The sequence below is a fragment of the Triticum urartu genome, chromosome 7 (genome assembly GCF_003073215.2).
Source record: "Triticum urartu cultivar G1812 chromosome 7, Tu2.1, whole genome shotgun sequence".
Classification (NCBI taxonomy): domain Eukaryota; kingdom Viridiplantae; phylum Streptophyta; class Magnoliopsida; order Poales; family Poaceae; genus Triticum; species Triticum urartu.
The window spans coordinates 553,005,956-553,029,579 of record NC_053028.1 but is presented as its reverse complement, the minus strand read 5'-3'; the positions used below and the strand labels follow the sequence as shown (position 1 = coordinate 553,029,579).

General features: G+C 44.4%; 1 protein-coding gene across 4 annotated transcripts; it reads right to left on the bottom strand.

The window, feature by feature from the left end:
* Nucleotides 1–3,486: 3,486 nt before the first annotated feature.
* Nucleotides 3,487–19,776, bottom strand: LOC125522901 (putative aldehyde oxidase-like protein). 4 transcript variants are annotated; one of them, XM_048687947.1, is made up of 10 exons: nt 19,611–19,776; nt 7,609–9,273; nt 7,225–7,484; nt 6,423–6,632; nt 6,028–6,246; nt 4,772–5,740; nt 4,575–4,670; nt 4,365–4,463; nt 3,984–4,173; nt 3,487–3,868 (listed from the first exon to the last, which is right to left on the bottom strand). In XM_048687947.1, the coding sequence occupies exons 1-10, from the start codon at nt 19,759–19,761 to the stop codon at nt 3,654–3,656; spliced, it is 4,074 nt and encodes a 1,357-aa protein (XP_048543904.1). In that variant the 5' UTR covers nt 19,762–19,776; the 3' UTR covers nt 3,487–3,653. The 4 variants fall into 4 exon arrangements, with proteins under 4 accessions (XP_048543904.1, XP_048543903.1, XP_048543906.1 ...); XM_048687946.1 differs by lacking the exon at nt 19,611–19,776 and adding an exon at nt 15,467–15,778; XM_048687949.1 differs by lacking the exon at nt 19,611–19,776 and adding an exon at nt 9,662–9,992.
* Between the last annotated feature and the right edge of the window lie 3,848 nt (nt 19,777–23,624).

Here is a 23,624-nt window from a genome sequence, read left to right as displayed (position 1 = left end):
TGTTATGGCTCTGGTTCTTTGTGTGGACCTTCTGGGAAGGTGAGATGGTGTGAAATTTTTTTATTGAAATAATTTAAAAGCAGATTCTTATTGATGCTATCTTTCAGTTTTTTTGGTCCTATTTTCTCATCCACTGTCAATTTTTCTTCTATTGATATTTGCCACTGTAGTCCTCCTTAACTTCCACTATGAATGCATGCCATCCCTATGTCCTTATAAAGCTTCATCTGTGAGGGAGAGGCATCAATGAGGAAGGATGCTGGTGGCGACGCCTGCCGTCTCCCTATCAATTTGACTTGATAATTTCATTCTTCTGCCGTATTCTACTTATCAGTTTGTACTTTTGGTTTCTCGTTACTTCTTTACTGGTTTCAAGTTTCAACTTAAGGGTCGTATATGGCATGTTAAGATTACCGTTTTCTTTGTGTCATGTTCATGAATGGCTGTGATGATATAGCGTCCCTGCGAGAGCTTCTATCTAACACCTGAATTGATTCACTTGGTGCTAAACTAGGATGGCTTGTGTCACAGCAAGTAACCAGTTCAGCAGCTAACTAGTACTCCCTCCGTTCACAAATATAGTTCATGGTCATTCTACCAGAAATTCAGTTATGGTGTCGAGATGGAGGTATATCTGAGCCATTTACTTACACATGTCCCAGTTTTTGTGTCCACCAGTTCATGATTTGCTCCTGATATAGTGATTCTTCCTGCTATTACTGATTCTCCTGTTCTTTCTGGTAATTTGTGGCTCTTTGACTATTGGCTTCTCTGTTATTCTCTTTGTGGGATTTGTGCTAAGTGCTGTTGATGGCGATGACGAGGAAGGCTCATTCAGAGGTGTACTGAGATCAGACACAATTGCCTGTTTGCATGGTATGGGTTAGGGTTAGGGTTTTGTGTGACTGGGTGGAAGCGTGCAAATCGGGACGGCTTGCTTTCTGGGAGCAACCATTTCAATGCTCAAATGTCACACAGTGGATCACCAAGTGTATCGGATACAGAGTGGGTTCTGCCCATATGATAGACGAGCCAACTGAGCCTCCCATTATTTATTTATTTATTTATAAATACGGCCTCTCTTTGTACATTTGTGGTTATGTGCTTATGTATATAATCTTCTCATTCTGTTAATGATTTATAGCAGTATCGGGATCTCACTGTAATACTCACTCCGTTCCTAAATATAAGTCCTTTTAGAGATTCCACTACAAACTACAGAGATTCCACTACAAACTACATACGGATGTATATAGACATATTTTAGAGTTTAGATTCACTCATTTTGCTTCGCATGTAGGTCCATAGTGGAATCTTTAAAAAGACTTATATTTAAGAACGGAGGGAGTATATGTTATCATCTGCAACACTTATGAGAAATGCTCATAGCGAACTGGATGTTGAGCTATTTTACACTTGCATACTCAGAATGCTTTGAATTACTGATGCATGGAGAGGTTCTACTTTGTTTGAATAGAAAACAATCCTGTGTGCTGAAGGCCCTGGGAGGCGGCAGAGGGCTTCACATCTTTTGTTCGAACAATGCTATTATTTGCAACTGTACGCCCACTTTGTTACTTGCATGTTCTGTTTCTTTGCTTAGTGTTCCGTTTAGTCGTTCCTGCATGATTTTCTTCCCTTTCATACTTTTATATTGTATAAATTGTGCTGCGTTGCTCTTCTTCATTCATGCATTTGCTGCACTATGGCACCTCAAGCGTCATTCCTACGCGTATACCTAGGCTATCAATTTTATCACCTTAATATAAATTATATAACATAAAAATTATACGGTTTGAAAATAGAACATCTGAAGTTTATATTGTTATATGTTTTATAATATATGACTTGTATTAGGTTGATCAAATTGACGACCTAGGGGCACGCGCACGCCCTATAAACTGAGAGAGGTAGTATTACATTTGGTCTTTGATGTCATCATATATTTATTTAGTTTTGAGTCTGCCCATTTACTTTTGGTATAAATCATGTGCAACCTAATCTGCAGCACTCCCCCTGCTTGTATGTTTGCCTCTTGTGTGTTGCCCTCTTTCTATGCGCCGTTGATATTTCCAGTAATATGTGATTTGAACTTCAGTGTACTTAACATGTTGATCTCCTGTGTAGTTAATTGTTCAAATTCAAAAAATGTTAGAACTGTAATTTAATTGCTTGGTGATGATTCCCTTAATGAAAATTGATATCTCGGGATAATATGTTGCCATTAACCTCCAGTAAAACTATCATGGCTTTTGGAATCATATTTCATCTACTTGCCATTCAAATCCAAATTTAGGGAAGAACTGAAATTGAATTTAAATGGTGGTCAAATACTTCTGTAAAATCTTCAAAAAAAAAATCACAGTAATGTGAAATAGTATAAATGAAACATGTGAATTTTCACAAATTGGTACTCCCTCCGTTCCAAATTACTTGTTTTAAACCAACAAATGATTAACTAGCCCTTTAAGATCCAAGGAATAAATGAAATGAAGAAAAGAAATACTCCCTCTGTCTCAAAATAAGTGACTCAAGGTCATTTTAGAGTAGGAGGAGGAGCCAACCCAAACCAAACTCCTGCCTATTCCTTTCCCCACTGACCGATGGGAGCCACCAATCAGGTCGCCTTCCACCTCACCAGTGCGACGTGCAGAGAGCTTCCCGCTTCTCTTCACCTCTTTCCTCCTTCACTCCACCACCCTGTCCCTCCCAAAGCCAATACCCTAGCCAGCTCACCCCCTCTATCTTGTTGAGCTTGCCGGAGAAACCACCTGAAAATAGGGAAAACCGTCGACTAGCGGTCGAGATTGGCATTGCCACCCAGGGCACCAACAGAAACACACGTTGTCTGGACGCGATCGTGGCCTCCTCGCATCTTCAGCGAGCTCTCCCCTCTGCCTCCATGTCCCTGAGCTCCACCGTGTCGTCGCCAATTCACAAGCGCTCCCATGGCCGATTTGGCGCGGTACTCTAGCCGAGGCCGACGTCGCCCTCGGCTTCGGCCGACATCTCCCACGTGCCTTCTTCCTCAAGCTCACCTTCTGCTCGTCCGAGCCTCGAGCATTGACGCATCCTCTCGGCCAAGATCACTTCTGCCCGTCTTCTTTCCAGGACGGCGCCTACTATTGCCCGCTCGGGATCCGCCGGCCGCCCCGAAGGACAGAGCATGCAGCGCTTGCCACCGAACAACCGGATCACCTGTAGTCCACGACCTCAACGCCGCAGATGCCATAGCAGCGGAGCAGCACCAAAGCCGCCGCCTATGACCTCCCATACACCGGCGACACGGCCGCTAGCCATGTCCTTGTCCTCCCTCGCTCGGCGCCGCCCGGCTCTGCCTTGGATTGTGCCTCGCCATCTTCTTCTCTTCCCAAATCGAGTGACGCAAATTTTGTTCAGATAACTTGCAAATACTACAAACGTGGATTACTAGTATTTATAAGCGAGCATTTTAAATGCAAGCCTGCCTTCAGGCTCAGTTAGGAATTATCAATGCAAATCCCAACCCATAATTATTGCGAAATTGTCCAAGCACAGCACTGAATGTTACAAACATTTCGAACATCATGTATGCAATTTACAGTACCATTCAACGTTACACAACACGAACAAACCACGCCACTCCTTCCGGTTGACAGTATCCCATTCTTGCATCACGCAGAAGCTCGAGACTGATGTGCAGATAGGCTTTCCAAGTACTTGTCGACGATGTCCAAACCACACATTTCCTTCACATGGGTCATCGGTGCAGGGACGTCGAGTTGGAACGTTAGCTGTGAGTTTCCAAACTCCTTCCTCGCCGCTCGGATGGCTTCTCTCACTGCACAATGGACGGATGCTGCAAGAACCACGGCAGGTTCCCCAGAGGCTGGCAGAGGCAGACTAGTTAAATCACTTTAACCAATGAAAAATTTCAGCTGGCAAAATAGTAAAACTATATTCATGTTGCTTCAGTTCAGAGAAAGCACAATCCTACTACATACCTTTTGACGAAAGAACACGGTTCTTATGGTACCCAGTGTTGAGCACCTCGGCGTTGAACTGCTTCGGGATGGTGTCCACGCTCGGGATCTTGTAGACCCATGTGCTGTCACTCACAACCAGTCCATCGGCATTTGTTTCGTGTTCTTCATTTATGAAGAAACCAATTCCTTGTATGAAGGACCCTTCAATCTGTAAGGTGGATGGTAGAGATCACATGTGAATATACGATACCATCATGCACTATAATGAAGAAACACTCTGATTGGGGCTGCCATGTAATGTCCTTCGCTCTGTTTCGATGTAAGGCATTATCAAATAATATCCGTATTCACTACAAAAGGATAAAAGAAGAGCATAGCGCAGAGGAAAATATCTCAAACCTGGCCCAAGTCCACTGCAGGGTTCAAGCTCTTTCCACAGTCATACACAAGGTCGCTCCGAAGTAAAGTAATAGCTCCTGTAAGAACATCAATCTCTACCTGAATTTTCAGTAAAAAGTGAAAAGGAAGTCAGAGAAGTATGACAGTATCCCATCCAGTAACTATTGAACTATGCTAGTGTGATTGACATTTAGCAGAATATTTTTGTACCTCACTTATAGCAGCTCCATAGTTCAGATAGGTGCTGGATTCTTGGCCAGGTACCCAGTATGCACTTGAGGACAAATTAACATTATCCGTAATGGCCTATTTGGGAAAGTGTTAGCACATATAAAGATAAAAAATTCCACACACAAATATTTTACTCTTATGTAGCATAAAAATCCAGAGGGAAATGAAAAAAAAACCTGAGCAATCAAAGCATCCCATGAAACAGCACCACCGGATTGCTGCTTGAGCTTCTTCATGACTGGCTTTAATCTGTCAACCAGCATGTTGCAGGCCTCAAGGGTTGCTGCACAGCTAGATTCAGACGAAGTGCTGCCAGCAGTGAGTCCACCTTGGATCAAGTTCAGCGTGTCAGCCTGAAGAAGACGCACTCTATCAAGAAGGCATTCAGATCCATCAGGCCATAACTGTCCCAACGCGAAAACTGTCATCTGCTGTACTTTGGTCCACAGTCCCTGCCCAACCTCAACACCTCCAACCTCGACCACAATGGAACCATCGTTGAGCACGGAAACTCTTCCAGGAGCTGGCCTTGGTGCCACCTTGAAGATGAGGGGCACACAAGAGATACCCCTCTTCCGCCACTTGTTGCGGTTGTTAAAATGCTTGATGGATTCAGCTCGATGCAGGTAGCTTGACGTCGTGAGTAATCTATTGAAAATAGAATGCAATGTGTACGTCGATGCTTCGCCTGCGCTTTCTGGATAGAACGACACAAGACTGTCATAGGTATGGAAATTCTTCTGCCTGACATTATTAGCATCAAGTGACAGCACCGAAGCGACATGCTCGATGATAGCTTCAGCGATAAAAGATCCCTGCGTATCTCCAGGAGCACGCATTGTTGACTTGGATGTGTTGTTTGTCTTACAGACCTTGATGTCAAACGAGAGAGCACCCCAGTTGTATTTCTTCAGGCCTGACATCATATAGTCTGGAATTAGGGGGCTCGCATCTGGAGAAATCCCAGCGTTGATCAGAATGTCCAGGTGCAAGGCTGTGATTCTCCCATTGGACTTGAAACCAACAGTGTAATATGCTTTTATGGGGTGCCGACCCCCGATCATGATCATGTCAGTACTGCGGTTGAGATACATCCGCACCGGACGACGTAACTTGAAGGCACAAAGCGCAGCTGCCGTTGCTAACTGCAAAAGCATATATTGTTGGATCACTGAGTAGCAACAGCTGAAAATGGTCAATGTTTCTGCTTTCTTGGAAGCTGAATGAATGGTAAAATGATGCTCAAATGTGCAAACTTATGTTAGAAGCTATCACTAGAACTCTAATCTACCGTAAAAATAGAAATTATCTCTTCATAAAATGCAATATTCATAAAAAAGTACTGTTAGATTCTTTCAGTTGTAACACACAGGCTTTGAATTTGTTGCCACTCTGTTGGACTGCTGTTCATGATTGTTTGATTCTTACTTACAGTGTATGATCTGAATGCCTTCCCACCAAAGCCTCCTCCAACCCTTCTTGTAATGACACGCACATTGCTGAATGGAATGCCGAGGCACCTCGCTATGACACTCTGCGCAAGCTCAGGGTATTGTGATGAACTGTAGACTACAAGAGTGTTATCTTCATCTGGAATAGCCAGTGCTGTTTGTGTTTCCATATAGAAGTAGTACTGAGAGGCAAGTTTCACCTGCGATCATCGAAGTCATACATATTAATGCATGCCATGTGGTGTTGAAAACAGAGACCATCGAAAATCAAATTTAAACGTTGGCGTTGTTAAGTATAAGAACTTCCATTCACTTTTGAGCAATGCAGGTGAGATGTCAGTATGGAAAGGTCTCACGGTGTGTAGAATTAACATACTTCTGTTGCGAGGATCTTGTGATCAGCTTCCGCCATGCCCTTCGAAAAATCACCAACTTGTTTTGGATACCTCTCAGGAGGAACTTCGAAATAACTATTGTTCTGTACAGCCTGTTCTACAGTTAAGATTGGTGGCTTCAAATCTTTTGTGTCATATTCAACAACGACCTGTTTGCCTGCCAAGTTGGCATATCTCTGAGTCTCTGCAATCTGAGGTAAAGTACACATTTTAATGGTATCAGTATTGAAGAAATACACAATAACAATTCATTGTAATAAGTTTGTGACTAGGGCAAAAGTTAGCTAATGCTTACTTGTAACCAGGGGAAAATTGGCACTAATTATTAATTAGTTTAATTTGAAAAGATTACTCTCGGTGTTTAAACTAAATACGAGCATATTATGATAAAATGTGACATCAATACAGTGTATTTTTGCATATCCACTAACGTTGATTTTTAGTAAGCAATTTTGTTATGAAAGAAATCGAGATACAAGCGCACCACAGAAAATTTCCGTAAGCGTTTAATTAACCCAATCTAATATAGATTTTGTTAGGGTATTTTATAAATAAAATTTTGGATGTACATATATAGATATATCTTTTGGATGACAATGTGTGATATTAGGGTTTATTATTTTAATGTGTACATATTTGACCCTCCTAATTAAAAATAACTTCTTCCTTAAGATTAACAACCTTATTTTACAGAGACTAATGAAGAAAATCTCATTTATAAATTGACTTTATTATACAAGAATTTATTTTGAGTAAACATTAAAAATATGAAAAGATAAGTACCACGACACCAAGGGCTTGCCCAGCATACTCAGCGACAGGAGAACCAAAAAGTGGCTCGTCCCCAAACAAGAAGCTTGATCCAATATTTTGCCCTCCACTTGGAATATCCTTAGTGGAAACAACCGTGAGGACCTTCTCTGATGCTAAAGATGGCTTGAATTTGATATTCTTGACATATGCAAGAGGCTGTGTGCTGTAAATAAACTCTCCATAGAGGCAATTTTTTGGAGCAGGAATATCATCTACATATACTGCCTCCCCTGCAGTACAGAAAAGAAATTCTATAAGCCTAAATGTAATCATAAAGGAAGGACAATTTGGAGAGGAAGAGAACTTCTAGATCCCATTAATAACTTTGATGATGTAAGCTTATTAAACACATACCAGAAGCTTGAAGCTCAACTGCGTACTTTTTAATCGGCTCGCCAACTGGTTTATGATCATCACTGAAAATTGTTTCTCGACGTGAAGACAATGGAAGGTTACAGGGATCATCTGTATCTGAAGAACTAGCAGAACCAATGCTTAGAGTCTTTCCAGGCCCTTTGATTCCTTTAGCAAATGGAGACAGGAAACTGAAGAGAAATCCAACAGCCACACTGACTCTGTATTCAGGATGTGATGTTCCTTCCATTGGTACAATTGTTTCTCTAAGTAACCGAACTGCTTCGAGCACAATAGATGGAGTGAGCACTTTTCCATTCAGGTGTTGTTCAACTTTTGTTGCTCTAATGGCATGTTCCGTCCCATAGGCACCAAAGGCCATGTGTAGGTTACTCAGCACAAGATCACCACATGATTTCTGGGAGACATGGCCCAGCATTGCAGAGTTAATATATGAAACCGCATTGCCAAGAGGGCGCGGCGCTGCTCGGTAAGTTTCAAAGATCACCTTACTTTCTTTCTGAGAATCTGAAGCCCAATGTGGAATAAATATGCTCAGGAGCAACGTACTGGGATCACTAGGAGGCTGCTCCAGAAACTCTTCCAAAGTAACCTCTAGTGTTTCTGAATAAACTTGAAGACGCACAGTTGAAGCAGCACCGAGAAGTATGGTCGCGATGTCCGAGGGAAAAGGGTATTTCTGTGCTAGAATTATGTTCCCGCCAATGCTTGCTGTGTTACGGACAAACGGTGTGGCCACCTTGCTCATGTGCTCGGCGAGTTTTCTGAAAACCACACTTCCATTTGGACATGATTTAGACTCGGCTTCTTGCTCAAGTATCTCGATGGTCTTAGAAATTGGTGTAGCTGCTCCAATTTCAATGCCACTGTCTTTCTTCCAAATAGCTGAAAGCTCAGGAATCTCACCAATGTCAATATACTTGTTATATAGATCCTGATCCTTGTATCCCTTTACACCAGAACTTGTGTTCGCGACAACCACTTTAACTGTGCAGTCACTAAACAAACCAGAGTTCAGCAAATCATAATATTGCTCAATGCTTTTAGGATGATACCAACCCTCCCTGGAGACCGTAACATCCGAATCATCATTTAGATGATGAAGCGAAGATTTTATCTCGGATTTCAAGAAGTCCGGGAAAGTGCAGACTCCGCCGCCAAGAGTGTAAGCTGGCAACTTGCTAACGTCGGCGTGCTTATCGCCTTTCTTCCAGAATACATTCAGGCCCAAATCCTCCAGGTCAACATCTGAAGCAAAACTTTTGCATGCATCGACGATCGGCCTGTAACCAGTACATCTACACATGTTTCCTGAGAAAGCCCTTTCTGCTTCGGACACCGTCAGCTTTGAGAACCCTTTTTTTGGTTCAGGCTTCTTGGATTTGTCGGCATTTGCAAGAGAGGTGAAAATAGACATGCACATGCCAGGAGTGCAGAAGCCACACTGGGAAGCATGGAACCCAGACATCCTCTTCTGGATAGAATGGAAACCATCTTTGGTGTTTCCCAGGCCTTCGGTGGTGATGACTGAGCAGAGATTTATGTTGTAGAGCAGAGTCAGGCATGAACTTGCAGAGAATTCAGTCACCTCATCTTTTGTTGGATTGTAAGTTGCTATGAGGACTACACAAGCTCCACATCCACCTGCAATAGAGCACAAGGATACAGTTATTCATGGGATGCTATATCCGCATCTTCTCAGGACAGAATGAACATTACATGGATCTGGAGGAAGTGGCCGAACCTAAAGAACCAGGCCTTATGTAAAAACTGAACAAACACAACAAAATTCACTGCTATTTATTAATTAATTAATCCTAATTTGGTTTGGACTCTTATATCAGAATCTGAACTCCCAAGTGAACAAAACGATGACAGCAGTGAATCGTACAGATGCAAAAGTACATGATGAATGCCGATGCGCAAACCCCGGGCGGTATGAACCTTATAATACCAGATTCTTAACAAGATTTGCATAGGTGTGAAACACAATGTTAGTACACTAACTTGCCAGGGATGTTCAGTTTAGTACATCAGCAATTTCAGAAGTAAAACCTATTGATGCATAGCAAAAGCATATGCAGAAATCCTCCAGAAATTGTTTCCCCCCTGTTTCACCGCCCTTGTCGCGCAGGACATATGGCGCGCCAGCGGCATGTGAGGCCGCCTCCTCTCGCTTCGCCCTCTACATCGCCTCCGGCCATGGGTTGGGTCAGAGGGGGAGGCGGGGGTAGAGAAATGGGAAGAGATGGGAGAGTGAGGGGAAGGGGAACCGAAAAGAGAGACACAGTGGCTCGACGGAGATAGCGCCGGAGCCGGGGAAGACGTGCGGTGGCAAAGCTAAACTAGGGATTTGAGGGCCGATTTGGGAAATTTGGGTACCGTTTTTATTCTCAGAGGTGGTGAGGGGCTTCTGTGCAAGATTCCTGCAATTTTGTAAAATATCGCTATAGTTGGTGGGTCTGTTTCTAAATTAACATCACTAACAAATTTACGCGTTCAATGCATTTTACTCTTTTTCATAAACTTCTGGAGTATTGCATCCGCAGAGATTGTAATAATGATACTTGTGTCTAAACCAGGGATTCCATGATCTTCAAAAACTCTCTTCCATCGGGCTGGTGTAATCCACATTTAAAAAAAAATCAAGCCGAATTTTGAGTAGCTTTCCCTATGTATTTGTTGATCGAAATGCTATCATGTCAAATGCTACCCACCACTAATGTGGTTAAATTGTCACTTTGAATCCTTAGCTTAAGAGATACTACCTCCGTTTCAAAATAATAAAAGTTCTGGATTTGTCCTAAGTCAAATTTGTTAAAACTGACCAAGTCTACAGAAAAATATATTAACATCAAAAACACTAAATTAGTCTCATGAGATTATTTTTGTACTACTGTATTTGGTGCTGTAGATCTTGCCATATTTTTCTATAGAGTTGGTCAAACTAAGACAAGTTTGACTTAGGGCAAATTAGAACTTCACTTATTTTGAAATGGAGGTAGTAACTCACTAGGTCTTGTTCCAAAATGTAGGACATACTTGCATTGACTCAATGTAAGTTGTGGATGTGCAAAACTTTTGAGGGTTTTGAGCCTATGAGGAGGAGGGGCCGTTACCAATGGCGCTACCAATAGCAGGTCAGCCGGGGAGGATCTCAATCTCAATGGCGTGGTTGTTGTAAGTTCTAACACACTCATCGAGCTAAGGAATTGGTGGAGTGGAAGACGTTGGTTCACGCTAGACGGGGAATATATTGTCCAGGTAGATTGAGCGAGGTGCAAAAGTGCATGGCCCCACTCGATGGGGCTGCTGCTCCAAGCTGTGTCGCACTAGGTAAGTAGGAAGATGAATGCCGACCATAACAAATTCTAGCTCGGCAGGCTTCTATCCCACGCAGTGCGGAGCTACATTGGGGCCAGTCCATATCATGGCCCGCCTATCATTTAGAAAATTTTAAGCTATACATTTACTCTTGAGCCTTGGACCAACAAAACATAGGCTATTCCCCTTTTGTTTGACCCTCCCAGCCCGCCTAGCACTGGGCTTTAAGCTCGATCATTGATCCGATGACATCCCTACATGGAAGTGATCTTATTTCGCGCGTAGCTCGCTAAATAGCAACCTATATATAGTGCATATCCCCCCTCGGGTGTGCCCCATCCTAGTTAGCCCATTCTGATTTTTCTTCCGACGGGTTTTGGGAAGGTCCTAGAACCATCGTTGAATCGGTTTTTTTCTTTATTTTTCTTCCGTTTTTTTCCTTTCATTGTTCATTTATTCATTTTCTTCTTCTTCTTCTTTTTTCTTTTCCTTTTTACAAGTCCGCAAACTTCTCATCAAACTTGTAAAATTTCAAAGTCGTGAAGTTTTTCAAATCAGCGAACACTTTTTCAAATTCATGAACTTCTTTGAAAATCATGCACATTTTTCTAAAAATTCAGAATAAACTCAAATTTGTCATTGTATTTTTGAAACACATGAATGTTGTTTTAATCTGAGAAGGTGTTTTAAATTAGTTAACATTTTCAAAACATTAAATAAAAAAATCAAATTCATGTTTTTTAAAACTATATACATTTGCCAAATTGATGAGATTTTTTGAAACTCATGAACAGTTTTTAAATTGGGAATTTTTTTAAGTTGGCAATTATTTTTTTGAAATCCGTGAAAATTTTAATGAATTGCGAATATTTTTTAAAAAAATTGTAATTTTTAGAACAAGGATCATTTTTTAATATCAAAAAATATTTCTTATATTTTTAAAATTAGGAATGATTTTAGAAATTTTAAAAATAAAATTTGTGAAGATTTTATGGAAACCCCAATTTTGTAAGAAGCAAAAAGTTTTAAAAAAACTAAAAACAAAAAGAAGCGAAGAAACAAAGAAACGAAAGAAAAGGAAAAGGAAAAACAGAGGCACCCCATCCCGCCCATGGGGCCTTGCCCAAAGAGCGTTTGGGGGACTAGCGGCGCACTATGCGCGCAATAGTAGGTCCCTCCCTCAACCTGGCCTAATCCAGAATCGTTTCTAGATCCTGCAAGCCTTGTAGGATACTCTTCCCGTCCCATAATATAAGAATATTTTTTAAGTTCTTTTAGCTTGAAAACGTTTTTATATTATGAGACGGAGGGGTATCAATTATTTACAGATTAACAGCATATATGAAAGTGCTCAGTCAGCCATACGTAAGCACTGCCGCATACGAATCTTAGTGATGTGACAGAAAGGCGGAAAATGAGAGAATGAGAGGAAGAGGAGTATAATGTATATTATCATCCGTGCATGCCACGAGCAATCAACCACCTAATAAGGCCTCCTTTGGTTTGTAGGATTTTTGTAGGGATTTAATAGGATAGGATTTTTGTAGAAAAAAAATTCTTTTAGAGTCCTTTGGTTTGTAGGAATGGAATCCTATTTCTATGGAGGAATTCTTCCTATCCTCCACATTTCATAGGAAAATAAACATTAGCCTAGACTCAATGGAAAAAATCCTATGAAGTGAATCAAAAGACATCTTCTTTTCTATTGCTACTCATAGGATTTAAGATGCATGCCATCTCATTTTCTATGACTTTTCTGTTCCTATGATTTCCTTATCCTATAAACCAAAAGAGGCCTAACTATCCAGCTGTGGAGGATTTGACAACAAATGTGTGTTCGCATAAAACGAAACAGTGTTGGTTATGACTCTGTGACAAGGACGGATGAGAAAGCACGTTCCACATGGGAAAGAGGACACGTGAGCTGATAGCCAAAATGGAAACGCCAAGGAGGATCACTGTCAGTCTGTCACTGCAAAATATGATCATAACCACCGATCAACCGGCTTAGCTAACAGTGACCGGTAGTTCGACACTTGATGCGAAGTCTATGTTTTTCATTGGTATTCCATTTCATTTTTGGTATCAAGGTACGTAAGGTACATCATTGTTCCGGTATGAGTGCTCTAATAATGCTGCGAGAGTAGATCAGAGATTCATGGCTAGTATGATGGCTTGTCTGTAATTTTTGTACTCTTCTTATTTGGTGAGACCGGGCAACACATTTACATCCGTTTCAGAAAAAAAGGCACATCATTAGATGAATCACTTGCATCTATGGTGAAACCATGAACAATTACAAATTTGCACTTTGTTAACTAGTATTTCCCTCACCTTAGATCGACACCCGAGCACACCACAGCTGGATGTACCCAAGGAACGACACCAATCGTTTGTACTATGTGACATTATGAGAGTAGATGCATGGAGTTAAAATTTGAATAGTGATTTGAGACTATGTGTTTCTCGGAGCTTAGTGTGGCATTCTGTGGACCACGGAACCACGGAATAAAAGATCATTAGATATGTAACTAAAGCTTGCGTACCTCGAATCTGGACGTGATATGTGTTACAATCAGTATCTACTAAAAGTTGCGATCACTTTAGCCCAACATATTTCAAAGTTTACAAAACAGAATTATGTTGAAATAATCATGTCGACATAGACATGAAAACATTTTCACCCACATAATGATCTCCGTGTCAGGCTATTGGCCGATCTCCTGAAACATCAATTTCCTTGTAATGTGAGTTCACGACAGTGATCTCTCTCGTAATTAAATACTCCCTCCATTCCAATTTTATATTATTAAATCTGCAATAATTATTTTAGTATGAAGGGAGTATAAAGTAGTAGATAACGTATTTTAAAAGTAATGATGTACGGTCGGACCACAACGCATGCATGCCAAACGCAAAATCACACAAGACATAATTCAAGTGTGTACTCTTCCAGCATACATACGACCGACAGTACAATGCTTGAGTGATGTTGGTCTGCTTTGCGGGGTGCAGTTGGCAGCGTTCGTACGCTCCTAGAGCTAGCAAGAGAATGGCGGGTCAAGAACGAGCTTGGTTCGGGTGAATGGCGTCCGGGTTCGGATGAACTCGAGCAGCGTAGTCCCGGGGTGGATGTTGGCGCCGGCCACCTCGTGCCGCCGCCCGTTCAGCGCAAACACCTTCTCCAGCCTCACCGATCCCATCGCCACTTCGCCACCGCCCGGTTGCGGCGATGCATGTGTAGCTACTCTGCCTGGCAGGCTAGGACGTGCACGGCGATGTGTGTGTGTGTGTGTGTTGGAGAACGTGGTGGGCGAGCTGCTGCTGCTGCGCTACAGCGAGGGAGTTGAATGCTGGCTGCCTACTCCCTCCGTTTCAAATTACTCGACGCAGAAATAAATGTATTTAAAACTAAAATACATTTAGATATATCCATATCCGCGACAAGTAATTTAAAACAAAGGAAGTACTTGCGTACGTGACGGCGAGTGCTGGCTGCACGCCTCCTTGTAGACTCCGGCGTCACCGACGGGGACGGACAGCGCGGCATGCATGGCGGTGATCCGGCCGGTAGGTGCACGTGCAGTGCGAGCGGTGCCGAAGCAGTGCTGTTCGGACACATTTTTTCTGCTGCGTGGATAACGATCCTTCCTTGCTCGAGTTGTGTGGGCAGCAGCAAACAGATGAAAATCGGTGGAGAATCCTTCCTCGGTTGTCAAAGTGGAAGCGGCAAGAGATACGATCTTCTTGACTCCCACTAGAAAACGTTATCTGCTTTCCTTCAGAAAAAAAAATCGTTATCTGATATTCCACCGCCGTCTCTTCCTCTGGTCCTCTCTCCATTTGAGAAAGGAGATTCCTCATCGACGTGGAGCAAATACGACCAACTAAGTTACAATCACTTTAGGCCAACATATTTCTAACTTGTAAGTGTACAAAATTGAATTGTGTTGCACAATCATGACGAAATAGACATCTCTCTCTCACACACAGACACACACACAAAGGCATGAAATATCGTCGCCGACATAATGATCTCGGTGTCGGACTAGCTATCGGCCGGTCTCCAACGACTGAACCACCAATTTCCTTGTACCACTGGGAGGACACTGCTCGTGCTCGTGCTCGTAATTAAACAGAAAGCAGATCACGTACGTCTTTGGATCATCAAAATCAATGATGTACGCTCGGAGCCTCGGACCACAACGCATGCATGTCATGTCGACACAAAATCACAGAGACATATTTCAGGCGTGTGCTCTTCCAGCATACACACGGCCGACAGTACTTCCTACGCTTGAGCGATGTTGATCTGATTCGCGTGGTGCGACTGGCATTGTTCGTACGCTACGCTCATAGAGGTAGCAAAAAAATGGTGGACCAGGACTCCAAGAGCTTGTCGCTCCCTCCGATCCATGTTACTCGTTCCAAATTTGTTGTTAAGAGCATGCAGTGCATACAGAATGGGTGCTCTAAGCCTCTGAGCCTATACTAACTGTTAAACTGTACGTACCTTCGCCACAGCCGAGCTTGGTGCCGGTGAAGGGCGTCCGGGTCCGGATGAACTCGAGCAGCGTGGTCCCCGGGTGGACGTCGCCGCCGGCCACCTCGTACCGCCGCCCGTTCAGCGCGAACACCACCTTCTCCAGCCTCGTCGACACCATCGCCGCTTCGCCAGTCGAACTCGGCGGGTGAGCTAGCTAGAAATGGTGGATTGATGCCTATATGAGTAGCTACTCAGCCTGGCTGGAAGGACGACGCGCACTGGGATGTGAGTGATGGAGGAATTAACGTGGTGGGCGCGCGAGCAGCTATAGGGAGTTGGATGAATGCGCTGGTCGGCCTCGATCTGTTGCCTCTTTACTTTGCGTGACGGCGAGTGGTTAACTGCCCCGGCGACTCGGCGCGCGGGGGAGGAGATCGGGCCAGCCGTCACCCGACCGGGACAGCCACGATATGGGTATGGACGGCGATCTGGTGGGTCCGCCGACGCGCACGCACGTGCAATGTGAAGTACTCCCTCTGTTTCAAATTATTCGTTGTAGAAATAGATGTATCTAGAACTAAAATACATCTAGATATATTCATTTCTACGACGAGTAATTCGAAGCAAAGGGAGTAACTACTGAAGCTATGTTGTCTACTAGACACAAAAAAGTCCCAACATATTCTGTTGCCTTCATGTTCGTTAATAAATTGAGGCGAAAGAGGTATGATCCTAATTCCCGTCCCGATCAACCTGCTATCCCGCCGTCTCTCCCTCTAGCAACGACACATGGGGTTTTTTGTCACCAAGATGAAACAAACCATCACATTGTTTCTCTCATGTCTATCAGCGCGTTTGTTATGGCATATGTACCGAGTTTTTTTTGTGTGTGTGAGAAAACATCCGATCTATTCATCTTCAATCATGGAAGTACAACGAACACCAGAAATAGTAAAAATTACATCCAGATCTATAGATCACCTAGCGATGACTACAAGCACTGAAGCGAGATGAAGGTGCACCGCCGTCATCGCCCCTGCCTCACCGAAGCCGGGCAAAACTTGTTGTGGTAGACAGTGCGGGAAGTCGTCTTGCTAAGGCCCCATAGGGCCAACGCAAACAGAACATCAACAGCCGCCGATGAAGAGTAGCGTAGACCGGAATGATCCAACCTAATGACATACGAACGTAGACGAACGACAAACAGACCCGAGCAAATCCACCAAAGATAGTGATGGAAAACAAGTGGGAGAAGGCACTTGCCTCCCGTGATGCCGCGGCTACAAAAATGTCGTCCACATGGACGGGCATTTTCTCGGCGAGGAAGAACAAGAAGGAGGAGAGGTACAAGCTCATGTTGGATGCGTAAAAAGAAAGGATGGAGTGGGAGCGAAAGAGCGGAGAAGAAGCTCGAAATTAAGAGAGAGAAGATCGAGTTGAAGAAGCAACAAGCGGCGATCAAGTGAGAACTCGAGAAGGCCAAGACATTTGGCAACATAGAGATTGAGAAGGAGAGGTTGCAACTCGCACGGAACGCGGAGGTTGCGAGGATCATATTGGCGGACGAAACCCTCTTGGATGAGCATGTGAAGAAGTGGTTTGCGAAGAAGAAGAAGAAGATCAACGGCCATAGGCAGTACGAGGCGGCAAAGGCGGCTGCGGCACAGATGCAGGCGCAGCGGGAAAATATCTGGTGCACCGGAGCTTGTGGTGCTACCGGTGCACCAGACTCATATTGTGCTTTTAAAATGTTCAAAAAATTCTGAAAAAATAGCACACTCATACAACATTAATATATGTTGTCATAAAATTTCAATTCAAAATTCTAAACATAACTCAAAAAACAAAAATGACAAATTCAACACTAAATAGTACACAACATAACTTGGGTTTTAGATTTGGCCCATTATCACACTGTTGTCAAATTTGTCATTTTTGTATCTAAAAAAAATTCAAATTTTTATCCGAAATTTTGTGACATCATACATTGATGTTGTGTTAACATGTTAGAATTTCTTCAGATTTTTATAAATATTCTATGGCATCCGGTGCACTGGTCGCACCACAAGTGCGGATGCACCGAATACATTCCCCAGGCGGAGGAGGCTGCCCGGATGCAGGCGGACCAGGATGCATTCCTCTAGGAGCAAGCGCCCGACCTGTGGTCCGAGGTTATCCGTCACGCTCGGACATTGATTTCATTTTGGTATATCCGGTTTGTTGAACTATGATTTGCTTTGCTTTGTTTCGAACATTTGAATTTGGACAATTTGCATCGTATGATCGACGTGCATGGATTGTATGTATTTGAGTATTAGAATTTGAGGTATGCGGATGTGCGGCGCAATATATGAGGGGCTGACGAACGCTGTCTGTGGACGCTCCCAGACGCGCCCGTGGTCTATATGGGGGTCGGATTTGTCAAGTACGGCTGTAAATGCTCTAACCAACCATATTTTGCGTACTTCGAATGGTGACCTGATATCAAGATGGCAAAGGGGAGGAAACCCATCGGGTTTTGCTTGCCCAAACCCATCCCTATGAAAAAATGGCAAACCCGTTCCTGTCCCCATCACCGTCCGGGCCTAGTTTTTTGCCTGCCCACTAAACCCGTCAGGTTTTCTAAACCCATTGGGAACCCGTTCCCACGAGCAGACAATGAAAACAACAATATTTGAAAGAAAAACATGAGCATATTACAGTCGTAAAAATCAGCATGAGCATATTAAACATGAGCAATTTTAAAAGTTAGAAATATGTTGGGCTAAAGTGAGCAATTTTAAAAGTTAGAAAAACATGAGCAATTTTAAAAGTTAGAAATATGTTGGGCTAAAGAAAAACATTTCAACAGCAGTAACATCGGATAAATAGTAGCTGTGGGGTTGGATTTTGTACTCAAGGGCCTCCAAGCTGGGGGGCTTGGCCACTCGGGTGCTGTGGCTTTGGGCCGCTCGAGTCAAGATGGATCAGTGGCATGAAAAAAAAACATATTTTGATGGGTATTGTCAGGTTTTGGGTTTGGGTACTACCGAAACGAGTTTAAACCCGCAGAATATGCCAGGTTTTATAATGTATCCATCAGCAGCCCCGTGGAAATAAAAAGACGCCCATCCGTGTCCCCTGATAGGGTAAAAATCTGATGGGACACGGGTTTCAGAGCCCATTGCCATCTTGAGATATGGTACATTAATACGTCCAACTAGTAAGTTACGATCACTTTAGCCCAACATATTTCTAACTTCTAAGTGTATAAAATTGAATTATGTTGCACGATCATGACAAAATAGACACCTCTCACAAAAAAAAAACATTATACATCGCCGCCGACACATCCATAATGTATGCTTTTTGCTGCCTCTTAGCCCTCTCTCTCCTTTTGGAGGCGGTCTCTATACATTGCATGAACTGCCTCTAACAAAAAATTGGCTAGCATCGCCTCTAACCTTAGAGGCTGCCTCTAACAATTTAACAATCTATCCGGTCCCACTAATTAGCCTTAGGAAGAATAAGAAAGTACAAAAGAAATATTACTGATTGGACAAATGTGATGCTAATCAGTACTAAATTTCTGCTAGGGCCCATCTTAGAGGTTGGTTAGAGTCTCTATACATTGTAGTTTTTTTATTTAATAAAAGGCAAACCATGTGGGCCCTATCTTAAAGACAAGGTTGCCTCTATACACTGATATGCTCTCTGCTATCGGCCGGTCTCCAACAGACTGAGCCACCAATGTCCTTGTACTACTCGGAGTTCACGAGAAAAGTGATCGTGCTGGTAACTAATAAACATAATAAAGCAGATCATGCAAGTGTTTGGATCATCAAAATCAATGATGTACGCTCGAACCACGACGCAAAATCACACAAGACATACTTCAGGCGTGTGTTCTTCAAGCATACACACCACTACGTTTGAGCGATGTTGATCTGCTTCGTCGGGTGCGGTCAGCAGCGTTCGTCCGCTCCTAGAGGTAGCAAGAAAATGGTGAATCAAGAGCGAGCTGCTCCCTTCAATTCATATTACTCGTTTTAAATTTATCTAAATACAAATGTTAAGAGCATGCAGGATTCATATTACTCGTTTTAAATTTATCTAGATAAATATGTTAAGAGCATGCAGTGCATGCAGCATGGGTGCTCTAAGCCTATGCTAACTGTTAAACTGTACACACCTTCGCCGCAGCCGAGCTTGGTGCCGGTGAAGGGCGTCCTGGTCCGGATGAACTCGAACAGCGTGGTCCCGGGGTGCACGTCGGCGCCGGTAACCTCGTCCCGCCGCCCGTTGAGCGCGAACACCACCTTCTCCAGCCTCGTCGACCCCATCGCCGCTTCGCCGGTCGCCACCGCTCAGTCGACCTCGGTGAGCGAGCGAGCTAGCCAAAAATGGTGGATTGAGATGTCTACTATATGAGGAGGTACTCAGCCTGGCTGAAGGACGACGTGCACTCCTCGCAAAAAAGAAAGAAAGAAGGACGACGTGCACTGGGATGTGAGAGACGGGGGAACGTTCTTTTTTTTGAAACTAAAAAGGTGGCTGAGTGCCAACCTTATATTTCAAAACAGGCCATTTTTTTTAGAAAAGGAGGATGACCCCCGGCCTCTGCATCTGGGAGATGCATACGACCACTTTATTGATTATTCTTAGGACCTTACAAAGTATTACAACAATGAGTCTGAATCCACCATCTTGGCAACACATGCCGCTACTTCTATCCAAAATGATGAAGGGGTGCTAGCTGGGCCACTACCTAAACCACTCACCTAAGCCTAACATCAAAAGCCGGAAACCGAAACATATTCGGAAGCCCCAGCCGAGCCACATACCGGGTCTGGGGCACAATCTAGTCAGAGCACTCGTGTGTCGTCGCCGCCATCTTCCACAGGTCCGTCTTCAGATCATATTGAGGCTTCTACCTTGACTAGCCACTCTGCCATCGACGTCACCATGACGCCAGACAGCAACCTCCTCCTGCGCGAGTCCATCTCCGCGCATCGGGCGGCGAGCCTCCACAGCGCCATGCCGCCGATTTTCGCCGCCATCAATGAGTGAGATGAAGTACCGCTCCACCACGGCATGTACAGGGTGAGGAAGGGAGAGGTCCCCATCGGAGACACGGCCGGAAGAGAAGCACCGCAGCCTCGAGACACTGCCTGGTGCTGCGACGCAGTAGTCAGGCGGGCCGCCACCAGGAACCAGACAAGCTCGCCATGCACACCCAGCATCCCCATGCCCAAGTCGGCGCCTTCAAGAAGGTGACGACGCTGTGCCGCCGCCGCCGCTTAGCCACCGGGGCTAGGGTTTTCACCCGGGCGCAGGGGAAGGGGGGAGGCAGGGGAGGTTTAGCTTCGACGCCGCCACCAAGGAGGGAATGGCGTCCGGGACGCCATCGACGCCGTGACCGCCACCGGCGGCCAAGGGTTTCCCCCGGCCAAGCGCCCTGCCGCCACCACTGAACCAGCCACAACATCAGCAGGCGCGTGTACGCGGGAGCTCCAGGCCGGCCGGAGGTCATGCATCACGAGCGGACCAGGATCGCCTCTGATCTGACGAGGGGAGCCCGGGGCCTCCCCGCGCCATGACCTGCGCCCACCGGGACCTCGCTGCCCGCGCAGCCGAGGGGATCCGGCCTACCTCACCGACGAGCACTCCCCGCCGCCGGAGGAGCGCCGTCCGCACCAACGAGGCCGCCGCCTCAGATCCGGACCCTCACCACCGAAAGGGAGCGGTCTCGCCCCGCCGCCACCATCCCGGGAGCCGGCGCCGGCTTCACCGGCCGTTCCTCCGGTGGTGGCGAGGTGGGGAGGGAGGTGGGAAGGGTGTAAGGCGCCGGATCTGGGTTCCCCCGTGGCCGCCAGGGAGGGCGACGCCTCAAAACAGGCCATGGCCTGATGATATAAGTCAGTTACAAAGCTTGCCCAGTGCACCAAGGTGCAAAACAACAAGGGCCCTTTGAACGGAAAGAGGAGAGCTAGGAGGAAAGAGGGGTGTTACATCCGGCGTTCAAATAAGGACTAGCCACCTATTTTTTGGCTCCAGACCTGTAGATCATTCTTGTCCTGCTGCCTTCTACGCCCTCCGTTCCTAAATATAAATCTTTGTAGAAATTTCAATAGGTAACTACATACGGAGCAAAGTGAGTGAATCTACACTCTAAAATATGTCTACATACATCCGTATGTCGTAGTTCATTTGAAATGTATAAAAAGACTTATATTTCGGAATGAAAGGAGTAGCTCTGTAACTCCAAAGACGAAGCAAGTCTGCCGCATAAAATTAAACGTATGTCTCTGTCCACACTTTGGAATTGAAAACCCTGTCATTCCTTGCATACCAGAGGGTAATGGCACAGGCAGCAAACGCAACATTCCGTTTGCGTTTGTAGCTTAGTTGATGAACCGCTTGCTCCACAAAGGTCAAGATATCAGGTGATGAGCATGCTAAAGTGTCCAGCATCAACTTACTCTATATAGTAGAGGCCGCAGTACAGCGTAACACCAGGTGGTCAATGGATTCGACTGCAGGGCAAGCATCACAATGTGCAAAAGGAGCAACCGCATACCAGCACTTTTTAACCATGTTATCCCTGGTATTGAGACGCCCTCGAAAAGTGAGCCAGAGGAAGATCCTGTGTTTGAGGCCCTTCCCAGTGCTCCACCGTAGACGGGTGCTAAGCATGCCACATAAGCAAAAAAATAACATGGCACAACATTTAAGAAGGGGAGAGAGTACTTTGGTGATCCCAGGAAGAACCAATGCCAAGCGCGAGAACCTAGGCAAACCACTTAAATGAAACAATTTGGCCAATGCATGAAAGACTTTAGGTGCTAACTCATTAAATAAAGTGTGCTTAGCAACAAGTTAAGCACCTATGTATTGAGGAGTTGAGTTGCTAAGGTATTTAATGCACTTAGCACCTCATCTAAACACCTTTGCATTGGAAGAGGTCTGAGAGGGGTCAAAGAATCCCAAATCCCAGCTGTCAAGGTTTGACATTACCCCACGGAAGATAAGTAGTCGGTAGAAGTAATTGGTGCTTAACTGACTAGAGCCCAATGAAGATGCGCGCTCGTCCTTTTGCAAGTTGCTTGGAGACACACCTGATAGGATCTGGTTCAGGGCCATAAGCTCATGCGTAGCAGCTTGGGAAAGGTTGGGGTGAAGCTGCACCTCTCAAGTTCCTTTCAAATGCTGTGAGTGGACCGAGCAGTTTGGATTTGTGGCAAAAGAGTATAACATGGGGAACAACAGCCATAAACGGCCCTCCTCAAGCCACTTATCGTGCCAGAAGGACACCAAAGCTCCAAACCCCAGCACACAACATAAGAGTTAAGAACCATAGGAATGAGATCTTTGAAACATTTCCACATGGCCGTGTCTCTGCTGCTGGCACCCTAAGGTATAGTACTTCTACAATAATGTAAGGCAAACCAGTCATAGCATGGTATCTCAGGAGCTTGCAGGACTTTGGAAACAAATTTGCACATTATAGATGAAGGAAATATGCCCTAGAGGCAATAATATAGTTGTTATTTATATTTCCTTATATCATGATAAATGTTTATTATTCATGCTAGAATTGTATTAACCAGAAACTTAGTACATGTGTGAATACATAGACAAACAGAGTGTCCCTAGTATGCCTCTACTAGACTAGCTCGTTAATCAAAGATGGTTAAGTTTCCTAACCATAGACATGTGTTGTCATTTGATGAACGGGATCACATCATTAGAGAATGATGTGATGGACAAGACCCATCCGTTAGCTTAGCACTATGATCGTTAGTTTATTGCTATTGCTTTCTTCATGACTTATACATGTTCCTATGACTATAAGATTATGCAACTCCCGAATACTGGAGGAACACTTAGTGTGCTATCAAATGTCACAACGTAACTGGGTGATTATAAAGATGCTCTACAGGTGTCTCCGATGGTGTTTGTTGAGTTGGCATAGATCGAGATTAGGATTTGTTACTCCGATTGTCGGAGAGGTATCTCTAGGCCCTCTTGGTAATGCACATCACTATAAGCCTTACAAGCAATGTGACTAATGAGTTAGTTGTGGGATGATGCATTAGGAACGAGGAAAGAAACTTGCCGGTAACGAGATTGAACTAGGTATGGTGATACCGACGATCGAATCTCGGGCAAGTAACATACCGATGACAAAAAGAACAACGTATGT